Genomic DNA, 21,469 nt, shown 5'->3' with positions numbered 1-21,469 from the left:
TGCCTACGCTGCAACCCTGGGCCCCAAACTAGCCTCCCCTCCACCCTTGGGCCCCAAACGAGCCCCCCCACCCCCCCGGCAGCAGATTCCTAGAGCCATCACAATTTCAGGTGCAAGACGCAGCGGGGCCCCAGGCTCCCCATGGCCACCCCCCCGTCCTGCCTGCCCAGGAAGGGCCAGGAGCCGCGCTGAGGCCTCACAGTGTGTATTAGTGCCTGCGGTAAAGCCGAGCGGGAGCCCCCGGCGGCTCCATGCCGGTTCTTTCGCCAGGGTGCGGCTGGGCACCCAGCACAACGCTGGAGGAGCCCCGGGGCCCGGGCACGCACCCAGGGCTGCGCCACGGCTCTGCTCCGGAGACGCGGGGCACTGGGGCAGCCGGCGGCTGGGCACCTGCCTGCCGGGGCGGTGGGCGTCAGTCCAGGAGCTCCATCCAGCCCACGTTGGTGAAGGTGCGGGTGTCCATCCGGTCGATGTAGAGGATCCCATCCAGGTGGTCCATCTCGTGCTGGATGATGCGGGCGGCCCAGCCTGTCGCCTCCCAGCTCACCGGCTCCCCGTGCTCGTCCACGCCTGCTGCCCGGGAGAACAGCGGTCAGGGGGGGCTGCGGGGGACGACGTGGGTGGGAGAAGGCGGGGGGGGGGGGAACCCGTGGTAGTGGGGAACAGGGAAGGGAAGAGCCCCCCGGGGGGAGCGGGTAGAACGGGGCTGGGAAGGGAAGAACCCCCGGGGGGAGCGGGTAGAACGGGGCTGGGACGGGAAGAACCCCCGGGGGGAGCGGGTAGAACGGGGCTGGAACGGGAAGAACCCCCCGGGGGAGCGGGTAGAACGGGGCTGGGAAGGGAAGAACCCCCCCCGGGGGGGGGAGCGGGTAGAACGGGGCTGGTCAGCCCCCCCCCCCCATTCCCTCGGGGGTCTCGTACCGGAGACGTGGACGGCCCAGTGGCGCGGCACGTAGGCGGAGAAGCCCTTGAGGCTGGCGCAGCCCTCGGGGGCGGTGACGAGCCGGGAGTCGAGGACGCGGAGCGCGGGGTTGACGAGCAGGCGGAGCGGGAAGGGCTCGATGCGGTGGGCGCGGCGCATCTCCGGCGGGTACCGGCCGCAGCGGGCGGGGGACAGCTCGGCGGCGAAGACGCGCAGCGGTACGCCCAGCTGCGGGGCGCTCAGCCCCAGGCACGGCCCTCGCCGCAGCCCGGCCGCCAGCGCCGCCCGTAGCTTCCGCAGCTCGGGACCGCCCAGCCGCTCCGGTCCCACGGCGGAGGCGGCGGCGCGAAGCACCGGGGCGCCCACCTGGCAGGGATCGGCGAAAGGCGGAACGGGCGGACCCAGCACCCGCCGCCGCAACGCCCGCCAGTACGAACGTTCCCGTTGTCCCCAGCCCGTCGCGTCCCCGCACCCGCGGCCCGGGGGTCCCGCCAGGGCCCGTCCCGCCACCCCCCGCCCCGCCGCCACCGCCGCCGCCATGGCCCGGGCTGCGCGCGCAGCTACGGGAGCCGCGGGGACGGGACGGGAACGACACGGCCGGGGCGGACAGCGCCCCCTGGCGGCGGGGAGGACACACACCACCCGGGACAGGCAGGAGCCGCCGGGGGCGGGGGGGGACGGGACGGGACGGGACACAGCCCGGTGCAGGCAGGAGGTCCCACGGGTGCAGGCAGCGGGAAAACAGGCAGGGACCGGCACCACTCCCCGCCCAAGGAACGAGGGTGGCGGGGGTGACACAGCCGCAGCCCCGCTAGTCCGTGGCTGCGGGGGCATCCGGCAGCAAAGCCCCCCCGGCCGGGCTCTGTGCAGGCGGGGGCTCCCCGGGAACGGCTTCCTCTTCCCTCTCGGGGTGCGGGGTGCTCTCCTGGACCCGTTCCTCCTCGCTGGGCGCAGGCAGGAGGAAAATCAACGGCTCCCTGAGGGTGCTGACGTCGATACGGCCCAGGCAGCCGAAGCGCTGGAGCTGGGTGGGGGGGACACCTGCCAGACAAGGGAGAGGGGGCTCAGGTGGGGGCCCCCCGAGAGTGACAACGGCAGTCTCATGGGTGGAGGGGGGGGACCCATGGGGTGGGGGGGGCAGAGCCGCTACTGCGGCTCTGCCCCCCCCACCCCGTGGGTCCCCCCCACCCCCGAAATGCAATTTCCCGGGGGGGGGTCTCACCCAAAGCCTGAGCGATCTGCGCCGGGGGAAAGAGGACCTGGAGGCAGCGGTTGAGGTAGGGCAAGAGATCTTCCAAAAAAGCCGTGCAGAAGTGGGCAAAGAGCTCCTGCTCCCGGCCGCTGAACGCCGCCTCCTCTGCCCGGTGAAAGGCCAGGATGGTTTTGGTTACCTGGGATGAAAGGAGAGAGAGGTTAAGAGTCGTTAATTCCTCGGAGAGTCGTTAATTCTCCCCCCACAGACGACTCCCCCAACCACAGGGACAAGGGGAAATCGATGGGACGAGGTCAAGTGCGTCAGGTTCAACGAGGCTCAGTGCCGCACCTCGAGGATTGCGTTCAGTTTTGGGCCCCTCGCTACAAAAATAAAAAGACATTTTGGTGCTGGAGCGTGTCTAATTAACGGCAGTGACGTGGTGAAGGGTCTGGAGAACAAGTGCGATGAGGAACGACTGAGAGAACTGGGGTTCAGCCTGGAGAAAAGGAGATTGAGGGGAGATCTGATCGCTCTCGGGTCTCTTCTCCCAAGTGACGAGCGATAGGAAAAGAGGAAACGGCCTCAAATTGTGCCGAAGAGGTTTAGACTAAATATGAGGAAAAACTTCTTCACGCAAAGGGTCGTGAAGCGCTGGAACAGGCTGCCCAGGGAAGTGGTGGATTCGCCATCCCTGGGGGGATTTAAAAGACGTGTAGACGTGGTGCTTGGGGCCAGGGGTTAGTGCTGACTTGGCAGTGCTGGGCTAACTTGATGATCTGAAAGGTCGTTTCCAACCGATTCCATGACTCTACGCTGTGAACCCTCGGAGCAGGACGAGCCCGTCCCCGTGTTCTCCCGGGACACGGCCCAGCTCTGTCCCCCACCTCACCTCGCCGAGCGCGTCCTCCAGGCAGGCGGTGACGTCCTGGGCCAGGGCGATGGGGCAGCAGAGCCGCAGGTCGTTGAAGGCGACGAGGAGGCCGTTGAGGAAGCAGGCGAGGGGCGGGAAGTCCAGCAGCACCATGGGCGGCTGCAGCGTCCCCGGCTGGGCCGTGGGCACCGGCACCCCCGCGCCGCCCCCCAGGACGGCCGGGGCGGAGATGAGCGTGTAGGAATTCATCTCCTCCCGAAACTTCTCCACCGCCTCCTCCACCGCCTTCTCGAAAGCGGCGGCGGCCACGCGCTGGAAGAGGGGGGCCAGCTGCCCGCGGAAATCGGCCCCCACCCTGCTGAAGGAGAGGCCAAAGTACATGCACTGCCCCAGCAAAGAGTCCAGGCGGCCGCCCACCCCGCGCCGGAGATCCCGTTCCAGCGTCCGCAGGAACTCGGAGACCTTCTGCAGCACCCAGCCGTGGAAGATGGCCCCTTCGTTGAGGGCCTGCCCCTCGGGGGGCAGGAGCGGCTCCTCGTCGGAGAAGATGGCGCGATACTGGGTGACGATGTCAAAGAGGTGGACGCGGCAGGCCTCGATGGTCTTGGTGATGTGGAAGTAGGGGTCGTCGTCGGGGATGGAGGCCTGGATGGAGCGCAGCCAGGCATCCCGCGCCTGCAGGAACTTGATGCGCAGCTCAGCCTCCGTGAAGACGTCCATGCGCCGCAGGTAGCCGATGACCCGCAGGCAGGCCGGCAGCTGGATGTTGGTGCGGAGCTGCTGGATGAGCTGGTTCAGCATCAGCTGGGAGGACTGGCGCACCTCGTCCACGATGCCCTGGGGCGTGAGAGAGGCTTCAGCCACGGGGTCGAGGGGCGGCCGCGGGGCCGGGGCAGAGCGGGGCCTACCTGGATCACAGGGATGCCGCTGTGCTTCCTCTCCAGCCGGCGCACGTAGGCAGCGAGCTCCAGCGCCTCCTCGTAGTAGCCGTTGCGGACGCAGGTGTCCATGAGCTGCGGGATCTCCAGGATCTCCAGGATCTCCGTGTGCCGGTTCAGCGTCAGGCTGTTCATGCGCCGGCTGCAGGCGATCTCCTCGGCATCGCGCATGAAGTTCCTGCGGGACCGTACGGGATGAGCACGAGGGTCCCCCCCAGCAGCGGGTGGGCCCCGGGACCCTCCCACCCACGCTGGCGGGTCCCAGCGTCACCCAGGGCCCCCTCCCAGCCCCAGCCCCAGCCGGCCCCGACCCTCCCCGGCCCAGCCCCAGGACCCCCCTCCCCGGGGTCGCTCCCACTGACACCCTCTCCCATCCCTGCTCCTTTTTGCCGTCCCTTCCCCCTCATTTCCACCCGTGCCTTCCCCGCCCCCGGCCCCGCTGACTCCGGTCCCACCGAAGCCCTTAGCGGCCCCCGGGTGTCCCCCCCCCCCGCCCCGGTCCCGGTCCCGGTCCCCGCCCCGGTCCCCGCACCGGCAGGCGTCCTGGAGGGCGGGCAGGCGGCCCAGCAGGCTGCCGAGGCGGCTCTCGATGCCGCCGAAGCCGCGGCCGGCGCGGCCGGTGCACTCTGCGGAGCGGATGAAGGCCCGGTAGTGCTCGAAGGCCAGGCGGCGCGTCTCCGCCCCCACCCGCGCCCGCTCCGCCGCCAGCCGCGCCGGTTCCCGGCCCAGCTCCGCCAGCCCCAGCGCCGCCAGCTCGGCCACGTATGCGGAGAGCTCGGGGCTGCCGGGCCCCGCCGCCGCCGGGCCGCGCAGCCAGGCCAGCAGCCGGGCCTCCTCCGCCGCCGCCGCCATCGCGCCGCTCTGGCCGGCCGCTCCCCACGGGCCGCCGCGCCACTTCCGGTCCCGCGGCTTCCGGTCCCGCGGCTTCCGGTCCCGCGGCTTCCGGTCCCGCGGCTTCCGGTCCCGCGGCTTCCGGTCCCGCGGCTTCCGGTTCCGCCGGTTCCGGTTCCGCCGGTTCCGGTTCCGGCGCGGCCCCGCGTGTGCGGTGCGGGGCGATGCGGCCGCTGACGGAGGCGGAGACGCGGGCGGTGTTCGAGAAGCTGGGCAGATAGTGAGGGGCCGGGGCAGCGGGCACGGCGGCGGGCACCGGGGGGGCTGCGGCGGGAGGGGACCGGGACCGGGCTCACGGCGTCTGTCCCCGCAGCATCGGTGAGAACATCCAGCTGCTGGTGGACCGGCCCGATGGCACCTACTGCTTCCGCCTGCACCGCGACCGCGTCTACTACCTGAGGTGAGCGGGGCCGGGGGGGCCCGGCGGGGCGGGGGGGGGCCTGGTGCCGGTCTGCCCGGGCCGCTCCAGCGCTGCCCCCGCGTTCCCCGCAGCGAGAAGCTGCTGAAGGTGGCTGCCAGCATCCCCCGGGACAGCCTGGTGTCGCTGGGCACCTGCTTCGGGAAGTTCACCAAGACGCAGAAGTTCCGGCTCAGCGTCACGGCCCTGGATTTCCTCGCGCCCTACGCCAAGGTGGGACACGGCCCCCCCCGGGCGGCCCCTGCCCGCCCCCGGCCCCTCACTGCGCCGCTCCTCTCTTGCAGTACAAGGTGTGGGTGAAGCCCGGCTCCGAGCAGGCCTTCCTCTACGGCAACCACGTCCTGAAGTCGGGCCTGGGTCGGATCACGGAGAACACGGCCCAGTACCAGGGCGTGGTGGTGTACTCCATGGCCGACGTCCCGCTGGTGAGTGGCCGGCACAGCCCCTGCGCTGTCCAGGGCTGGGGCGCGCGGGGGGGAAGGAAACTCTCTCACCTCCCCTTCACCCCCCTCCCAGGGCTTCGGCGTGGCTGCCAAGTCGACCCAGGAGTGCCGGAAGGTGGACCCCATGGCCATCGTGGTGTTCCACCAGGCCGACGTCGGGGAGTACGTGCGGAACGAGGATACGCTGACCTAAGGGCCCTGGAGCGTTTCTGGGCAGAACGGACCTTGGCCTGTGCCGTGGGTGCAGCAGCGGCGCAGGGAGCCGCGGGAGCCACCCCGAACAGGGCGGAGGGGCTGGGAGCCGCCAGCACGTGGCCCCGCACCCCGGGGGGCTGCTGCCACCGCGAGGAGGAGCTCCCCCCGTGCCAGACCGGCCCCTACCGTCACATAAAGGCCGTTCCTTCTCCCAGAGTGCCTGTTGTCTAGTGCGGAGCCTCGGGGGGGAGGGCCACCATGACACCACAGGGGAGAAGCCCCACGCTGGGTTGAGCGGAGGAGCCTGGGGGGAGGCTCACAGCCCGGGGGGAGCCCTCAGAAGTCGGCAGCTTCAGGGAGGGAGGGAGGGACGGGGCAGGCAGCTGCCTGCACGGCAGGGCTGGCTTTGCCCACGCTGGCAGAGGATGGAGGGCAGGCAGCAGGCTGTGATCGGTTCCCAGAGTGTGTGCCAGGGGTTCCTTTATTGGGTGTCTGGTAGAACAGGGACGTCGGGACACCGTAACGATGGGTAGGGGCGTAACAAACTGACTCGGCACACAAAGCTCAGGCGACCGCGTCGTGCTTTTCTTCTGTTGGGATTTCAGCCGAGGCAGGGCTAGAGCTGGAGGCAGGAGCGGGGGAGCTCTCCTTCCTCCTCCCCCAGGCAGGATCCGGCCTTCCCTCCCGCTCTGTGAAGGAGCGGCTTGGTTACAGAGCGCCGCAGGCAGCGGTCCTGCCTGCGTTTCTGGGTGCTGCTAGCACTTCTGCCTGCTGGAGGTTTGCACGTTGAAGAGGCGCTTCAAGAAGTAGAGCTGCAGGACCCCGGAGAGGACAATGACGCAGCTCTGAGCCATCGACCACCAGTTGACGTAGTTGTAGTTGGACTCCAGGAGGAAGGAGTCGGCCCCTTTCCGCATCCGGGCGAAGTTGTAGAACCGCCACATGTGGAAGATGTGGAGCTGCAGCTTCCGGATGCTGACCTGCGGGAGAGGTGGGCGCTGGGCTGCGGGAGAGCCTGGCGCTGGCAGAGCCGCCCCGGGAGCTGCCCACCGGGCTCGGCGCCGAGTTACGCCGCAGCTCAGCCAGCGGCAAACGCCCTTCTGGGTTCCCTTGGGAGGACGTGCCCGTCCCTGCGGCGTTGGAGCACCCTGCGGTCACCTTGACGCTCACCTCGATGGCCTCCAGGGTGTTGTTCAGCTCTTTCCTCTCTTCCGGCTGCTTGTTTTCCTTGTCAAAGCCTTCGTAGTAGACACCGAAGTTAAGATACACTTGCATGAAGCCAAAGTGGTTTTTCTGGTTGTCCAGGCACAGCTGGTAGAAACCTGCAGAGAGAAGCGGGGACGGTTGTTCCCCAGGTAGAAGAGCCACTGCCAGGCAGACCTGTCCCCAGTGCTCGACCCTCATCCTCCCCATTCGGAATGGATCAGCGCTCTGGGAAGCACAAGCCAGGCCCGGAGCCGCTGGCCAGGAGCCGGCACCCCCAGACACCAGGCTCCTGCCTGCCTGCAGCTGGGCCGGGCAGGGACCGGGGCGGCAGGACCTGTCTCCTTGGTGAGGAAGCTGATCTGTCCTCGCACGTGCTGGGAAACGCCAAGCTGGAGGCCGTTGGGGTCGCTCGCCGTGGCCAGGATGTTCCTGTTGTTGCCGATCCCTGTTGCCCGCTGGACCTGGAGGCAGGAAACACCTGAGCGGCGTTCACGGGCCTGACTCTGCACCCAGGAAACAGATGGGAGCCCACGGGAGCTGGTTCGGGGCGCGGGGGAAGCCGCTCCCTTCATTACTGCGAGCTGAGGGTGCTGCCTGCACTCCGAGGCTGGGAAGAGCTTCCAGCGAGCTGCATCAACCCACAGCCCTGGGTAACGAACCCCGCGGTTCCCAACGCCGCTCACGGTGCTGTGGGCGCTCGCACACATCTCCCACCCCATGGGCCCACCCTGGCTCCCCGCCACCCGGCTCGGGTGCTGCCGGCACTGCCGCAGCCGGTGCTGCTGGCCGCTGGAGCGTCAGGAGATGGAGCTGTGCCGAGTCCCAGGGCCGTGCCGTGTTCCCCCCGGGCTGCTCTGCCAAGCGCCGAGCCAGGGGAAGCCGCCAGCGCCGGGCACAGCCGTGCCCCGGCTCTCCTTCAACCAGCCTAGTGTAAACAGGAGATAAAAGGGCTGCAGTTTCCCCTGGGGGAAGGGGACGGAGCACAGGGACAAGCTGTGCCTGAGACCTTCGGCGTGCCTTCCAGCGGCGGCTCAGAGGAGAGCCAAGGGCCAGCCCAGCGAAGGGCAGAGCTCCCCGCAGTGCCGGGACCCCCCCCCGCAGCTCTCCATGAGCGAGTGCCACGTGCTCGGGCACCGCGTCTGGAGCTCTTGGCACCACTTTATGGTTTTAAAACTGGTATTTAAAAAAATAAATGGGATTGGTGATGGAAACGGCCTAAAAAAAAAAGCACAGTCCCTGAGTTGAAGAATCCAAGTGACTGCAACCCTTCCCTGTCTCAACCGAGGACCTTCCCTGCACAGGGCAAACCGCCTCTGCCCTGGGGGCCGTGGGTCTGGCGTTCAGCCCGCACGCGTTATTCATCCCACGGCGTCTCCTTCTGCACATCGGCCTGGTCGCAGGACTAAGGCGACGGAGGATTGCCCACCGCAGCGCCTGCTGCACCCTCGGAGGAGGCAGCTGGTGCTGGCCGCAGCGCCGTCACACAGGACCGATCCAGCGCGGCCATTCCCTGTCCCCGTCGGCAGCTGCGCCGCTCCGACCCCTTCCCGGGCTGCGTCCCACCGCACTCACCTCATAGCTGAAGAAGAAGTTGCCGCTCTGGTGCGCAAACTGCCAGAAGCACTCCACGGTACCCGCGGGGATGACTATGGCGAAGTCATAGCGATCCGCCCCGCGGAAGAGGGACTCCTGGCCGGACCCGCTCAGGGGCTCAGTCTTGGGGCAGCCGGCGGGGCCCAGCAGCAGCACCAGCAGCGCCAGCAGCAGCATCCTGCTTCCCGGCCTCCAGCGCTCCCTCCCGCCGGGGCAGGGCAGGAGCGGGGACCTGAGGTGGCAGGGGTAATCATTAACCGTGCCCCCGTCTGCTCGGCCATGGCACTGGGCAGCGCCGGGAGGAGCGCGGCACGGGCTCTGCTCCCCACGGTGCTCTCGGTGCAGAGCAGGAGCTGGTCCAGCTCGCCCAGGTTAGAGCTCGCCCACCCAAGCCCGTCGGCAGGGTCCCCGGCCAGCCCCATTCCGCTCGCTGACCAACGCTGCCGGCCTGCACCTTGTGAACAAGCAAATTCAGCAGGAAAAGCGTTTTACTCCAAGAAACTTCCCAGTTTCTTAGAATAAAGCCTTGGGCTGCCACACCTTCCCCACGCAGCCTGGGGCAAGAGCCCAGCGCAGGGAAGGGGAGAACGGGCTCGGACCCACGGCTGCGTCTCCTCCCTCCTGGGCACGTACTGGCAGAACCAACGGGCGCTGCCTGACGCTGGCAAGTGCTGCTCCAGTGTGCAGCTCACATCAAGGCTCCCCCACCCCAGGGACTCGGTCTTACAGGCAGCAAGGGAGGGGAAAGGCGCAGCCGGGTGACAGGGGAGGCTCCTTCAGCAGCTACAGCGGGGACGCAGGTGGTTCCAAGCAGACTTCTCCCCAGCCCGGCTCTGCGGGAGCGCAGCGAAGAGGTGAAGGTGCCCCATTGCTCCCCCACCCTTTGACGTTGGCAGGAATTAGGCCAGAAGGTTCTGCTGCATGGCAGCATCTCACACCTTCAGGGCTGTTCCGCCCCAAACGCCTGCTGACAACACCGCCCAGGAGGCGGATGGGGACCCCCCCATGTTCCTGGGGCAGCACGTGGCCTGGTGGGGTATGAGTTCACACTCACTACAACTCCTGATATTCCAACAAGAAAGGAACTTTATTTTACAGAAGACTGCTCAGACATTGACTCCGGCTTTGGCACCCGAAGACAGGAAACACGCAGCGCTCTGAGAGCTCACACGCTTGCAGGGACTGCACACAGGAGGACGGTACCAAAAGACATGACCAAAACCAGTAAGCACTGGAACTTGTAACATAGGAACAACTGACATTTAAGTACTGGGAAAAAAATGTTTTTAAAGCCTCAATGCTGGGAGGGAGAAATTCCCCACTCGCAGACTAGCTGTTTACAAAGCAGAAAGAAATGTGGAAGAAAAAAAAAAACCAAACAAGAAAATCCAAGCAGACCACCTTGCCCAAATTTCTTCTTCTCCCCAGAAGCTCTGGGACTATGTGCTGCCCCTCTCCCACAGGGGACTGAGTGCAAACGGGTGAAACAAGCCATTTAGGGTTCAGACAATTAAAACAGATAAACACAGCCACGGGTGGGATCCTCGTGCCATCTGACAGCGTCTGAGCCGAGACAACTGTCACTTCAGCAGCCCATCGAGTCAGGACTCATTCTACAAAGGCTGCAGTTGTCAGGTGGAAAAGGAAGTCCCAATCCAGGCCGTTTCCAAGTGCGTGCAATCAGGTTGCGTGGCTTCTGCCAAGCGCAGAAGACCTAAACCCTGCAGCTACAACTCGAGAACCAGGCTCCTCAGTTCTCGTCAGACGTGGTTTCCGTCTGCTGTGGCAGTCTCGGGTACCCCGAGGCAGAGGGGCTCACCGCGCTGGCCCCAACACGCATCGGGGTGAGCGCAGCAACCTCCTCGCTACTGCTTCAGTCCATCTTTCTAAAGAAAAATAAGAAGGTTTTTGCACTGAAGGTCCCGTGGCTCCCAACTTTAGAGGATTCCCAGCTTTTTCATGGTCCGCCAGCGATCCTTGATCATCACTGCCGTGCGGTTCTCAAAGGGGTATTTCTGGCAAATGGCTTTCCATCTTCCTTCTCCAAACTTCTTCACGCCCTCTTTGATCCACTCGCTCTCTTGTATTGTCCATTTCTACAAAAGAGGACACAAGCAGCGTTCCGTGAATACGGCGTGCAGTTTCAGGGAGGAGTTGCATTTGGCAGAGAACCGTGGTGCAACTCCTTCCCAGCACGTTACCTTCCCTTTATCATCTGTGCTAGTAACGTGGAGGAGAGGCAGCGATGTCCTGTAATAGCACACACTACGCTCCACAATCACGTCACTAGATGTGCTCTCATAACTGTTAAGTCAGAGAAGCGCGCAGCTCCAGCACAAGCTCAGGAGCAGTTCTGCTTCCCAAAGCACAATACTGATCACATAAGAGAGGCGTTACCTTTTGAGCACACATCACAAAGTACTCACTGCCTACACCTTGCATAACAGCACACAAATAGAGCGTTAAAAAACCCACAATCTGCAAGTTCAGGTCTGCAGGTCCCCTGAATTTATGTATTGGAGGCAAAACGTGAAATAGAAGCAAGCAGGAACTGTAACCTGGCGTACAGCAGCACAGGAGCCAGCAGGCATCTGCGGACAAGTGAGGGTGAGAGAGTTCCTGGTAGCACCAAACGTGGCTCCTCTTCCCAGGTAAGGCTGCCGTATGCCTGTCCCTCACCCAAGCGAGATACCGAACCTCTCCGGCACAGGGGGAAGATGGCAAACCTAGCTCTGAGCCACGCGCAGCAAGGAAGAGGGACATCACACGGGTGCCTGGCGCACGGGAGGCGCACAGCTTTACCCAACTGGGCTGTTTTAACAGAGGAACTCCGGCTGGCTCTGCAAATGGGAAGACCGGCACAACTCGGATCAAGCCTAGACACCACACACACCACTTTCCAGCCCAGCCTCCGGTGCTCCGTTTCACACACCGCAGCAGCTCGCCCTGCTGTGCTGAACTGCTGGCTGCCGAGCAGCAGAGTATCCTCACCCACGTATCACACACTGTCCGATAGTTTGCTCTTCTATACGGACATGTCCTGATTTCAGGCTTACTGAAAGGACTTAAGGGCTCTACATTACCTGTTTCTTGGAACCGAAGACCGTAGTGTTGTGGCTGTTCGTCCCAAAGGATGCTGAAAAAACAAAGCAAGAAGATTCCATTTCACCATACCTGGGGAGGCACAGACCTCCTCCAGGGACTACCTTGGGCTTAACTGCTGAACTACTGTCAGCCCACGAGGAGAGCGTCCCCCAAGAGACAATAAACCCAAATTCCTTTATCCCTCCTTTTTCTGCAGCTACAGCACACACAACATTTCCATTTCAAGCCCCAACTGCTTTATGTGAAAGCTTTCCAGTAAGATGTGTCTTGTTCTAAACTACCCAGTACGTCAAGAACAGGGGCACCCGTCCAGGATGTGGCTGTGCTGTGTGCTGAGGCTGGAGTTAGACATCCAGGGTCCACCCCTTTTCACCAGCTAAGCTGTGTATCGAGCTGCAAAGGGAACTGGACTGGAAAACTCATCTGGCTGAACCTAACCTTTATTTCCTGGCACTAAAGAGGGAATGAGGAAAGAGGGGGTATTTCCAGTATTTCCATCCTGTAAGCTAAGCATGATGGGTCTGACACTTGAACAGGAGGTTTTGGCATGCACCGCGGGTCAGAGGTACAGAGAACCAAGAGCTCAGAGCTGGACAGCTCCTATTTTCTCAGGCTTTTAGGATTTCTGGTTTCAAAATTCAGTCACGCAGGAGGAGCAAGAGACCCGTGAATGAGCCCCAAAGTCAGGATCATCATCAATTAACACCTGCCACAGGGGCTCCGTTCTTACCCGCATCCGAGAAGAGCTCATCCTCGTCACTCCAACTGTCTTTTTCTTCTTTGCCATACAAGCTGTTCCACCTTCCTTGGAAGGACCTGAAAGCAGGCAAGCATTTACTTTGGCTACTGGCTAGGGAGAGGGTGCAGGGGGAGAGGGTGCGGGGACGCCGGGAGCACAGCAGGCAAGCCTGCGATGAGCACACAGTGCGGAGAAACGTGCCCTTAAAGCAATATATAAACACGCCACCACCTCCTCCCCTCCCTCAGAGGTGGGGTGAATCCTTAGGAGCCCCGAGCTGAAGGTATGGCGTGCAATATATACGCGAATTCACGTGGAACATTGTATTTTGTAGCCAGCATTTGCAAAACCAAGCAACTGGGTATTGACTACACAATTAAGCACTTACAGGAGACACACACACACAGCTGGACTTCCCAGGCCTTCGTGTCCTGCACAGACTTGCCAACGGCTCAGGGCAGAAGCTTTTGGCCTTCCTGAGCAGCACTGAATTCTTACTGTTTCACCACTAACACTACTGAGGCCAAGCAAGCTCCAGAGGCCTCTGTGAGATCAAGTGCCTCAACGCTGTCACCTGCTTGTACAGTCCTCAAGCACAGACTTGTGAGATGAAATTAAAGTCTGTTAAAAAAAACCCCACCCAGCTTCAAAAGGTTCACCCCGGCTGTCACATCCAATACAACTGAAACCTGTAACGGCACCGGGAAAAGAACTGTTCTCTGCTCTCTGGACTTGGAGTTGCACTGTCGAGCGCCTCTTTCTTGCACGTAAACACTGGAGAACCAGCCACCAGAGATGCACACGATTAGATTTCCAGACAGACGCCATGAGCACCACTGCTACCGCGAGCCCTGACACTTCCAAGGCTTCAAGACACGACAGCCACCCCGGCAGCACGGACGATACAGCTCTTTCCAGGTGAGCCGGAAACCGGCTTGTGCAGCGGCAGGGCTGAAACTCCAGAACCGCTCAAGCCAGTCGCAGCTGCGCAGCAGCTCCTGATCCGGCACCAACCCTCGCTTTCGGCACCCGGCGCGGGATGGGAAGGCGGCACACCTGAGCCACGAACCCGGCCCCTCCCTAGGGCGGTCAGACACAGCACTCTGCTCTGGGAGAGTTCACAAAACATCGTCCTATCGCCACGACGTTCCCCAGCACCCTCAAAATACAGTCCAGACATATCCCGGGGATGGCAGGGTCAGCTGCAATGTACTGCTGGGAAGGGGCAGAAGAGATCAAGTGGCACCACTTGCAAGTCCTTGAAAAAGGAAATTTATTAAGTGAAATTCCCAGATGACTCTAGGAAAGGGCCAACACGGGGGTGGGAATCCCTTCTCGGCATCATCCCTGACAATTAGTTTCACCCTGAACAAGACACACCAGCAAGGTGTCAGAGATCTCATCGTTTGCATCGATGCCAGCTATGCTGCAGCACATCACTACTTGCAACCCCTCTCCCGTGCTTTGTAGAAAGACACTCCATCTCCAGAGCAGCCAAGTTACACAGAGCACTGAGATCTCTACTTCAAAACCAAACCTTTGGGTTCTTGGCCTTCTTAAGCCAGGAACCAAGGGAAATTATGTTCTAGGTATCTTTTCAAACACATTGAGCTCTCCTCAGTCCTCCCAGTTTCACTCCCGGGGATCCAAAACATCGTTACTGCTGCCTGCTATGCAACTTCACTAAGCAAGAGCAACTCAAACACGTAAGCAGGAAACTTTGTTACGCCCTTGTTATGGCCTACGGGAGATACTCCTGGGACTCTAAGAGTCTCACATCAGTGCTAATTTCAGCCTTCTGCGGGTAAGCCTACTTTGCCACCTTCAGTGGGAAACCCTTATAAAAAGGAAAAACCTCTTACTGCAGTCATTTCAGCCTCGAGGTAAGCGATAACTCATACTGAAGAAACAGTCAAAAAGCTACAACTAGGAGTTTCTTAACCAACACAGGTTTCAGGAAAAAAGAGCTTAAGCGAGGTCAGTGCTGTATTTCTCAAGAGGTGGACAGGAGAGTCTAATCTGTTCCACACGATGCACCTACGAACTCTTTCCAGCTTCAGCATCGCTAACCAGAGTGCAGAGACGGGCGTTACCTGTGATACGCATGCTGGAATCCCTACCACTACTAATTGCAGTACCTCCGACTCGCTGCCAGTGGAAGCTGGATCATTTTCTCCTCTCCATTAACCGAACAGTAAAGCGTAAGGACAACAGAGCATTTACTTTGCCCAGTTCCACATCTGCTAGCGGACCAGGACGGTCAATATACTCATCTTGAATTAAAGATAAAGGTTTTGGTTGTTCACGCTACCCACATCAGCTGCAAGTCAAAAGATTGAGTGCAGATTAGAATATACCACAAGAGATGGGCTTCATACTTGGCACTCTTAGTAGATACAGGCTGGTCATGCAATTTCTGAACAGGTCTGGAAGCAGAAGATACAACTGGCTCCTGGGAAGAGTCTGGGCTCTCACTCGACTCGCTGTACTGGCTGTCTTGCTCCATGACCAGTTTGCTTATGGTCAACAAGCGTTTGCCCTTACGGGATATTTCAGGAGGGTCTGAGACCTCAGAATCTCGATTCTCCTCTTCTTTCCGTCTCTTGGTTCTGTGGGATACAGAAGGAGACAGTTGCTTGGGGAAAGAAAAGTCTGTTTCGTCCAGTTTGGTGAAGAGTGCATCAGAATCCTGGGAGTCCGACAGGATCTTGAAAGCTTCTCTCAGAACAGAAATCCCATACGCGGTTACAGTTCCAGAAGGCTGCCTACAAAATAAACAGAACTGAGCAGGTTGTAAAGATTTCACCAAGGTGGCTCCACTTCACCAAAATCAGGCTTTTCCCCTACAGTGTGACCCTCAACAATTGACCCTGGGGTGCAAATAAAAATCTACTGAAGCAGGCATTCCCAACCCTTCAGTCTGCCCTGCTCCTGAACGGTGTGGCGTACCGGCGAAGCAGCTCTGGAGAGAACACGGCCACGCTCCCTGCTAGGGACAGCGCCGGCCGCCCTTCTGCTATTGCTGACCAAGGGCCGAACCACACGGATACCAAACCCTGCTCCACGAGAGCAAACCTTCTGGCAGGCACTGCCCTCCCTCCCTATTTTACAAAAGTACTACATATCTTCAGGAAAAAAACAAAAACCCAACGCCTTAATGCCGTTACTTTACAGAAGTCTTACACCGATAGCCTTTGGGGCTTGCTGGGGCAGACCTGCCTGGGCTGGCATTCAGGGAAGTTAACAGCTCCCTGGACAGAGCAAACTACCCCTTGGAAGAGAACTGCTGCCAAACTTCATCCATAACACGGGGCCAGACTCCTCTGCCCACCTTTCCGAGTCCCTGAAGGACACTCCTGGAAGCTCTGGAGCTGCTGCTGCTGGTTCTTTAGATATTTCCATGGGCTCTGAAGCATCTTCCAAGATATTAACAGCTGCTATTATATGCTCAGGAGTTGCTGCTGGGTCAGTAGCTCCTTCCATTGGCTCGGGAGCTGCTGCAGAGTCACTGGCTCCTTCTGCAGGCTCAGGAGCTGCCGTGGCATCATCTACCCTTTCTGCAAGGCTGGGAGCTCCCTCCAGGTCTTTCACTGTTTCCGCGGGCTCTGGAGCTCCTGCCGGGCCCTTTGCCCTCCTCGAGGGCTCCGGAGCCGCTGCCTGGTCCTTTGGCCCATTCGCAGACTCAGGAGTCACCGATGAGCATTTTGGTTCTTTGGCATGTTCTGAATTCAAAGTCTTTTTCATTATCTTGGACAGGAAAAAAAGCACATAACGGTTACAAAGATGATTCCCCGTACTGCCATCCCATTTTATCCCCTTCCAAGGGCGTTTTAAGCTGCTACTTGCAGTTCAATCGACACCACACACAGAGTAGGTGTTTATCAGTTAAAACTTGTAACACGAACAGACTTGATTTAAAGTATTTTGAATTTAACCTGCCTAAACTCTAACTCATTACTGGCACTGAAGGCACGTAGAAGCCAAACTACCGTATTTCAGGTAAAAACGGGAAGCCAGGTAAGCAGGGCAGACACGTACCGTCAGCAGCAGAGGCTCCGAATCGTCCACGTAGGTCTTCAGGAACTGAAACACGCTCTGCTGGAAGTTCTTGTAAGAGAAGTTTTTGACCACTGGATGAGCGAAATTCTTCTCTCGGATGACAGCCAGCAGCTCATTCCTCTTTTTCTAGAGGAGAGGCAAGAACGCTTGGAATAGGTACAAGGGAATAAACGACAGCGGCAGGAGCTAGGCTCTGAGCATCGGGCCCTTCCCATCTCATGTTCTCCAGGCCCAGCTAATTTACACCGAGAGAAGGTTGGGACGAGGCCGGGGGAGCCATTGCGTTTCGGCAGCTCTGACTTTTTGCTTGTTCCAGCGCCCAAGACACTGCAGAAACAGGAACGGGGCCTCCTTCTGCTTCTAGAGCCAGCCCTTTGTACGGACTCGCGCTCTGCACACGAGCTTGAGTTTGCCTCGAGGCAAAGGATGAAGGCTGACACCGTGAAGGTATGTGAGGGAACATCAGTAACAGAGGGAGCTCCAAAGCTACGATCGACGTGCTTTAGGAATGCGTAACGCTGAGGGTCCACCTTCCAGGGAGGACTCTTTCCACCTCATCACCCTCACCTTTTCTTCTCGCTCAGGTTTCCCCAAGAGGCACGTTTCTGAGGGAAAGCTTTTATTCCTGCGATACGGGTCACAAGTGCCCCCCAGTACCTCATAAGACAAGCCAGACCACCCCCAAAGATCCCCGCTCCCCAATATCCCGCCAGACGCATCGCACAGTCCTCAAACAGCCGTCTCTCATTCCGGCACAGACCCACCTGGCTTCTGGGCTCCTTCCCCATGTGCCTCTTGACAATTCTGGACGCTTTATCAAACTCTCTGTTTTTGATGCACACAATAACAGCCTACAGAAGAAAACAAATACCAGTTTCTCTGTTGACATCGAATTGACCAAACTCTCTACATCAGCTCTGGGAAAGCGTGTATAACAATCAAGCATGGCACACAGGTAACAGCTTAGTACCAGCTTACACCGAGAAGCAACTTCTATGTTAACTGATGAAGTGGCACATACACTGACGATGGGTGTTTGTAAATCAACTATTTACCATCAAAACCCACGGTATTCTACACGTGAGGGAATTCCCGCTGTGATTTACACAAGACCTTTTCAAGACAAAAGACGAGCAGAGTATTTATTGAAAAAGAAAAAGGTCTTACAGCTTCCTTCACCATCTTCTGAACAGCTTCCATCGTCTTCTCAGCCACAGAGAATTCTCTCTGAATGAGCTCCAGGACACCGATCGCTGATTCGAGAGGGGTGAGCTCTGACTCTTTATCGAAGGTGCAATCTGCAAGAGTTCGCAGCCGTTGGTTTGCCAGGCGCTCACAGCGACGCCTTAGACAGTGCGACTGCAAATTCTAGAGCTACTGAGGAAGAAGATGGGAGGGAACCGCAGGCTGACGGCCAGGCGGCTGACCCGTGCGAGATCCCCCCGCCACAGGCACAGGAAACTACGGAAGCACCACTGGGCTACAAATAACTGATCCGGGGGGAGCACTTCAGCAGCTGTGAGCTCAGGGAGCGGGACGGCCCTGGAACGCGGGCACGAACACGCCGCTCTCGGCTGAGGGCAACGGCAGCGCGACGCGGGCACAAACGGCCACGCTCTGGCCCCTCGCCCCCGGGGAGAGCTCCCACAGCTTAACGCTGCAGCCCGGACCTCTGCTCCCTGCAGCAGCACAGCCGCCGGGACACCGCCGCAGCACGGGGCACGCTGCGGCCGGGGGAGCGGGCCGGAGCCAAGCCTGGGGCTTCCCCAGGGCCGTGCCGGGGGGTGGGGGTGGGGGGGCCGGGGGACCCACCGAGGTTCTCGCCTTCCTCGATCCGCGACAGGAGCTGCATTATGCGGAGCATCTGGGACACCATGGGCTCCTTCTCCAGGGGCCGCACGAGCAGCGCTGTGGGACAAGGCGGGTTACGCAGGAACAGCACGGCCGGGCCCCCCCCCCCGGCCCGGCGCCCCCAGCCCCGGCCGCCCCGCGAGCCCCCGGGCCCGGCCCGCGCGGCCCACCTTGCATGACGTCGCGGAGCTGGCGGAAGTCGCGGTTCCGCCCGGAGCGGTAGGCCGCCATGGCCTGGTGGAAGTAGAACTGCAGGACCCAGCCGTTCACCGTCTCCTCGGGGACGCCGCCCCGCGCCGCCATCCCCTCCCGCCGGGCCGCGCGCGCCCGCTTCCCCACCATCCCGCCGGGAACTGACGTGAGGCCCCGGCGGAAGTGACGATCGCGCCGAGCCGCCGCCCCGCCCCCGGCGCCGTAGCACGCAGCAGGTGCCTGCCGCGACCGACATGCACCGCGCCAGTCGCGACCGACGTGCACCGCGCCAGCCCCGCCGCGCCTACAGCTCCCGGCGTGCACCGCGCCAGCCCCGCCGGGTCCGACTGGCGCCCTCTGCCGGGCGGGCGGGGCGCTGCAGGCAGGGGCAGCAGGCAGGGGCAGCAGGCAGGGGCATGGCATTGCAGGCAGGGGCACTGCAGGCAGGGGCAGCAGGCAGGGGCAGCAGGCAGGGGCATGGCATTGCAGGCAGGGGCACTGCAGGCAGGGGCAGCAGGCAGGGGCAGCAGGCAGGGGCAGCAGGCAGGGGCATGGCACTGCAGGCAGGGACAGCAGGCAGGGCACTGCAGGCAGGGGCAGCAGGCAGGGGCACTGCAGGCAGGGGCACGGCTGGCCACATCCCTCGGGGCAGGGTACCGACCCGCTGCCCACGCTGCCCGGCCCCGTGGGGAGAAGCCCCGCCAGCCCGAGGCCTCCCCGAGCAGGGCAGGGGACACGGGGCAGGGTCTGCCGCCAGCCTGCCCGGCCCCCGGCCCCACCGCTGCCCTGGCAGCCCTGCCCTCGCCGGCACCACAGCACCGAGGCACGGTAGAACGGCTCCGCGCGAAGCCAAGCGGCTCGTACGCTCTGTAGGGCCGTACGAGCGCTGAGCTCGTTCTCCGCCTGCCAAAAGGTAAACGTGGAGCAAGGGGTGGGAGGACACCCTCCTCGTGCTCTTCCAACTGCGAGTGTCGCTCTCCCTGCAAAAACGGTATTTTCTGGAGCGCTGGTTACTTATTTCAGCTGGGAAGAGGAACCAGAAGGGAAGCGGCCATCCATAAACGATGAGGGATGCCCTGACCCCAGTGTTTCCGAGATCTGTTAAACTTGTCCCGGTGCCACAGCAGTCAGCCAGCGCCACCCCTGCCAGCACCGACGGGTGCTCAGAGCTGACGGACGAGGCAGAGCCGGGCCACGTTGCAAAGCGGGAGCCGTCCTGCAGAGCCGCGTTGCTCGGGGGCTGCGACAGAAACGGCAACAGAAGCCACGCCGTGCACCTGCCCGGCTTCACCGGCTGCCGCACTAGGGCAGGGGAGGGGGAGCACCGGCACCCAACTCGGGGCAGGACGTTAGGGCGTAAGCACAACCTGCTTTTGGAGACGGGACCGAACACTTCAAGCATTAGATAGAACTGTTATTTTTTACTTTTTTTTTCTTTTTAAACTTCATGTTCTTTATTCTAGTCTTTTGAACAGGCAGGACATCCCTGCTGTTCTCTGCCGCCCCAGGGTCTCTCACTCGGAGGCGGTGTGGCTTTGGCCCCGGGAACATCGCTGACAGCGTTCTGGAGAGCACCTCACCTGCGGGGGGAAAGCACGTGAACATTCCCCTCGCATTAGGTTATCCAGGATACTCCCTGCCCTCCGGCCCTGGCCAGAGGAGAAGGAAACGCACATGAGAAAAATCCACGTGTCAAATGGAAAACAGTAAAACCGGGAGGGATTTTTTTTTTTTTTATTGGCAAACAAAGGGAGATAAAAATAATCTGCGCAAGAAAGAAGGGTGGCGGTTCAGCTCGGGCAGCGTGACGACTGCCCTGGGGAGTGCAAGCGCAGGGAGGGGGCTGCGCGAGCGGGACGCGGTACAGCCGTGTCATACGGCCAGTCCCTGCCGTTAAACGTTAGGAAGGATGCAGAGAGAGATACCGACGGCTGCTTCCTGAGCTGAGAGGAGATGATGGAGCAACACGTTTTCATTAAAATACTTTTCCGTATGAGATGTTAACGAGCAAAATGGTTTTGCTCTTTTTCTGTCACAAGATGCAAGAGCAGGTGACAGGGCTGGGACTCCTGAATTTCACCGTTCTCCCCTTGATTCCGGGAGAGGCCGATGGGCCACAGCAATAGCGTGTGGGCCTGGTCGTCCTCACGGCCTTTCAAACGCTGCCCTTGCTCTCCTGACTCAAACTCCACGTTTTCTGAAAGGCTCAGCAGCTCCTGCACCCAAGACACACGCCGCTCCAACCAGGTGCGCCAGCCACTTTGGCAGATCCCACCAGCCCAGCACAGGGTTTAGGATTTTGAGCCATTTCATTTATTTCTGCTCAAAGATGAGAAAAGAGAGTCCCTGGAGTCCTCTCCCAAGGGGAACGAAGCAAGCTTGCTCTCCGGAGCCATTTGGGGACTGCCTGCCTTCTCCAAGCCAGGTTTCAATGGGGAAAGCAGCAGAGCTGTTGCTCAGCAGGTCCACCTCCTCAGCCTCCTGCTTCTGCTGCGGGACCCCTGCCGCTGCCATCGCCCCCGCCTCGTGCCCACCACCATCTCCTCAGTCGAGGTGTCGTCCCCTCAGCCCTCCCAGCAGGGCTGCTCAGTAAGTAGATGAGCAGTTCCCACCCTGCTGGATGGAACCACTCCAGGTTAGGACAGACCGACGAGGTTCCTGCGGTCCCTGGGACGGTTCGGACAGCAGCAGCTGACGGAGCGGCAGCGTGGTCACGCTGACAGGTGTCAGGGAGCCGTAATCACCACGGCCGGGCCGCGGGGCAGCTGAGAAGGTGCTAATCTGCCCAGGCGCTGCTGGAGCCAGGAGAGGGCATGTGACAGGGGCCGCAGCCTTGGCATCTCAATCAAGG

The 21,469-nt window shown here is 61.2% G+C and overlaps 4 protein-coding genes across 7 annotated transcripts; 1 reads left to right on the top strand and 3 right to left on the bottom strand.

The window, feature by feature from the left end:
- Positions 1–189: 189 nt before the first annotated feature.
- COG8 (component of oligomeric golgi complex 8) lies at positions 190–4,820 on the bottom strand. 3 transcript variants are annotated; one of them, XM_075765709.1, is made up of 5 exons: positions 4,459–4,820; positions 3,897–4,104; positions 3,007–3,825; positions 2,145–2,313; positions 190–570 (listed from the first exon to the last, which is right to left on the bottom strand). In XM_075765709.1, exons 1-5 carry the CDS (start codon positions 4,776–4,778, stop codon positions 413–415), a joined length of 1,674 nt encoding a protein of 557 aa, XP_075621824.1. In that variant the 5' UTR covers positions 4,779–4,820; the 3' UTR covers positions 190–412. The 3 variants fall into 3 exon arrangements, with proteins under 3 accessions (XP_075621824.1, XP_075621823.1, XP_075621822.1); XM_075765707.1 differs by lacking the exon at positions 190–570 and adding an exon at positions 1,313–1,963; XM_075765708.1 differs by lacking the exons at positions 2,145–2,313; positions 3,007–3,825; positions 3,897–4,104; positions 4,459–4,820 and adding an exon at positions 922–1,737.
- A 96-nt stretch (positions 4,821–4,916) lies between these two features.
- Positions 4,917–6,087, top strand: NIP7 (nucleolar pre-rRNA processing protein NIP7). The gene is made up of 5 exons (XM_075765716.1): positions 4,917–5,037; positions 5,131–5,217; positions 5,310–5,448; positions 5,520–5,660; positions 5,752–6,087. The coding sequence occupies exons 1-5, from the start codon at positions 4,982–4,984 to the stop codon at positions 5,869–5,871; spliced, it is 543 nt and encodes a 180-aa protein (XP_075621831.1). The 5' UTR covers positions 4,917–4,981; the 3' UTR covers positions 5,872–6,087.
- A 249-nt stretch (positions 6,088–6,336) lies between these two features.
- TMED6 (transmembrane p24 trafficking protein 6) lies at positions 6,337–8,926 on the bottom strand. Its single transcript, XM_075765715.1, is given in 5 exon segments — positions 6,337–6,853; positions 7,044–7,195; positions 7,414–7,540; positions 8,652–8,900; positions 8,903–8,926. Coding segments are annotated over 5 exon segments (777 nt in total). The 3' UTR covers positions 6,337–6,628.
- An 814-nt stretch (positions 8,927–9,740) lies between these two features.
- On the bottom strand, positions 9,741–18,803 carry TERF2 (telomeric repeat binding factor 2). 2 transcript variants are annotated; one of them, XM_075765710.1, is made up of 10 exons: positions 18,597–18,803; positions 18,388–18,483; positions 17,743–17,873; positions 17,340–17,426; positions 16,555–16,701; positions 15,848–16,263; positions 14,895–15,281; positions 12,508–12,593; positions 11,756–11,808; positions 9,741–10,768 (listed from the first exon to the last, which is right to left on the bottom strand). In XM_075765710.1, exons 1-10 carry the CDS (start codon positions 18,766–18,768, stop codon positions 10,610–10,612), a joined length of 1,734 nt encoding a protein of 577 aa, XP_075621825.1. In that variant the 5' UTR covers positions 18,769–18,803; the 3' UTR covers positions 9,741–10,609. The 2 variants fall into 2 exon arrangements, with proteins under 2 accessions (XP_075621825.1, XP_075621826.1); XM_075765711.1 differs by having other exon boundaries at positions 14,895–15,125.
- Positions 18,804–21,469: the final 2,666 nt, after the last annotated feature.

Source organism: Balearica regulorum, chromosome 13 (assembly GCF_011004875.1).
Source record: "Balearica regulorum gibbericeps isolate bBalReg1 chromosome 13, bBalReg1.pri, whole genome shotgun sequence".
In the NCBI taxonomy this organism is placed as follows: domain Eukaryota; kingdom Metazoa; phylum Chordata; class Aves; order Gruiformes; family Gruidae; genus Balearica; species Balearica regulorum.
Note: the sequence above shows the minus strand (reverse complement) of the source record. Positions and strands in the feature narration are given on the sequence as shown.

What these genes read in the sequence shown, in the direction of transcription:
- TERF2 (XM_075765710.1), bottom strand. Translation starts at nt 18,768, where the DNA reads ATGGTGGGGAAGCGGGCGCGCGCGGCCCGGCGGGAGGGGATGGCGGCG. An exon ending in GCTCCGCGACGTCATGCAAG is followed by an intron (nt 18,484 to 18,596) that starts GTGGGCCGCGCG and finishes CTTGTCCCACAG; the next exon opens with CGCTGCTCGTGCGGCCCCTG. An exon ending in TGAGCTCTTCTCGGATGCGG is followed by an intron (nt 11,809 to 12,507) that starts GTAAGAACGGAG and finishes TTGTTTTTTCAG; the next exon opens with CATCCTTTGGGACGAACAGC.
- COG8 (XM_075765707.1), bottom strand. Translation starts at nt 4,778, where the DNA reads ATGGCGGCGGCGGCGGAGGAGGCCCGGCTGCTGGCCTGGCTGCGCGGC. An exon ending in GCCCTCCAGGACGCCTGCCG is followed by an intron (nt 4,105 to 4,458) that starts GTGCGGGGACCG and finishes ACGGTCCCGCAG; the next exon opens with GAACTTCATGCGCGATGCCG. An exon ending in TGGAGGACGCGCTCGGCGAG is followed by an intron (nt 2,314 to 3,006) that starts GTGAGGTGGGGG and finishes CTTTCATCCCAG; the next exon opens with GTAACCAAAACCATCCTGGC.
- NIP7 (XM_075765716.1), top strand. Translation starts at nt 4,982, where the DNA reads ATGCGGCCGCTGACGGAGGCGGAGACGCGGGCGGTGTTCGAGAAGCTG. An exon ending in TTCGAGAAGCTGGGCAGATA is followed by an intron (nt 5,038 to 5,130) that starts GTGAGGGGCCGG and finishes CTGTCCCCGCAG; the next exon opens with CATCGGTGAGAACATCCAGC. An exon ending in TCCTCGCGCCCTACGCCAAG is followed by an intron (nt 5,449 to 5,519) that starts GTGGGACACGGC and finishes CCTCTCTTGCAG; the next exon opens with TACAAGGTGTGGGTGAAGCC.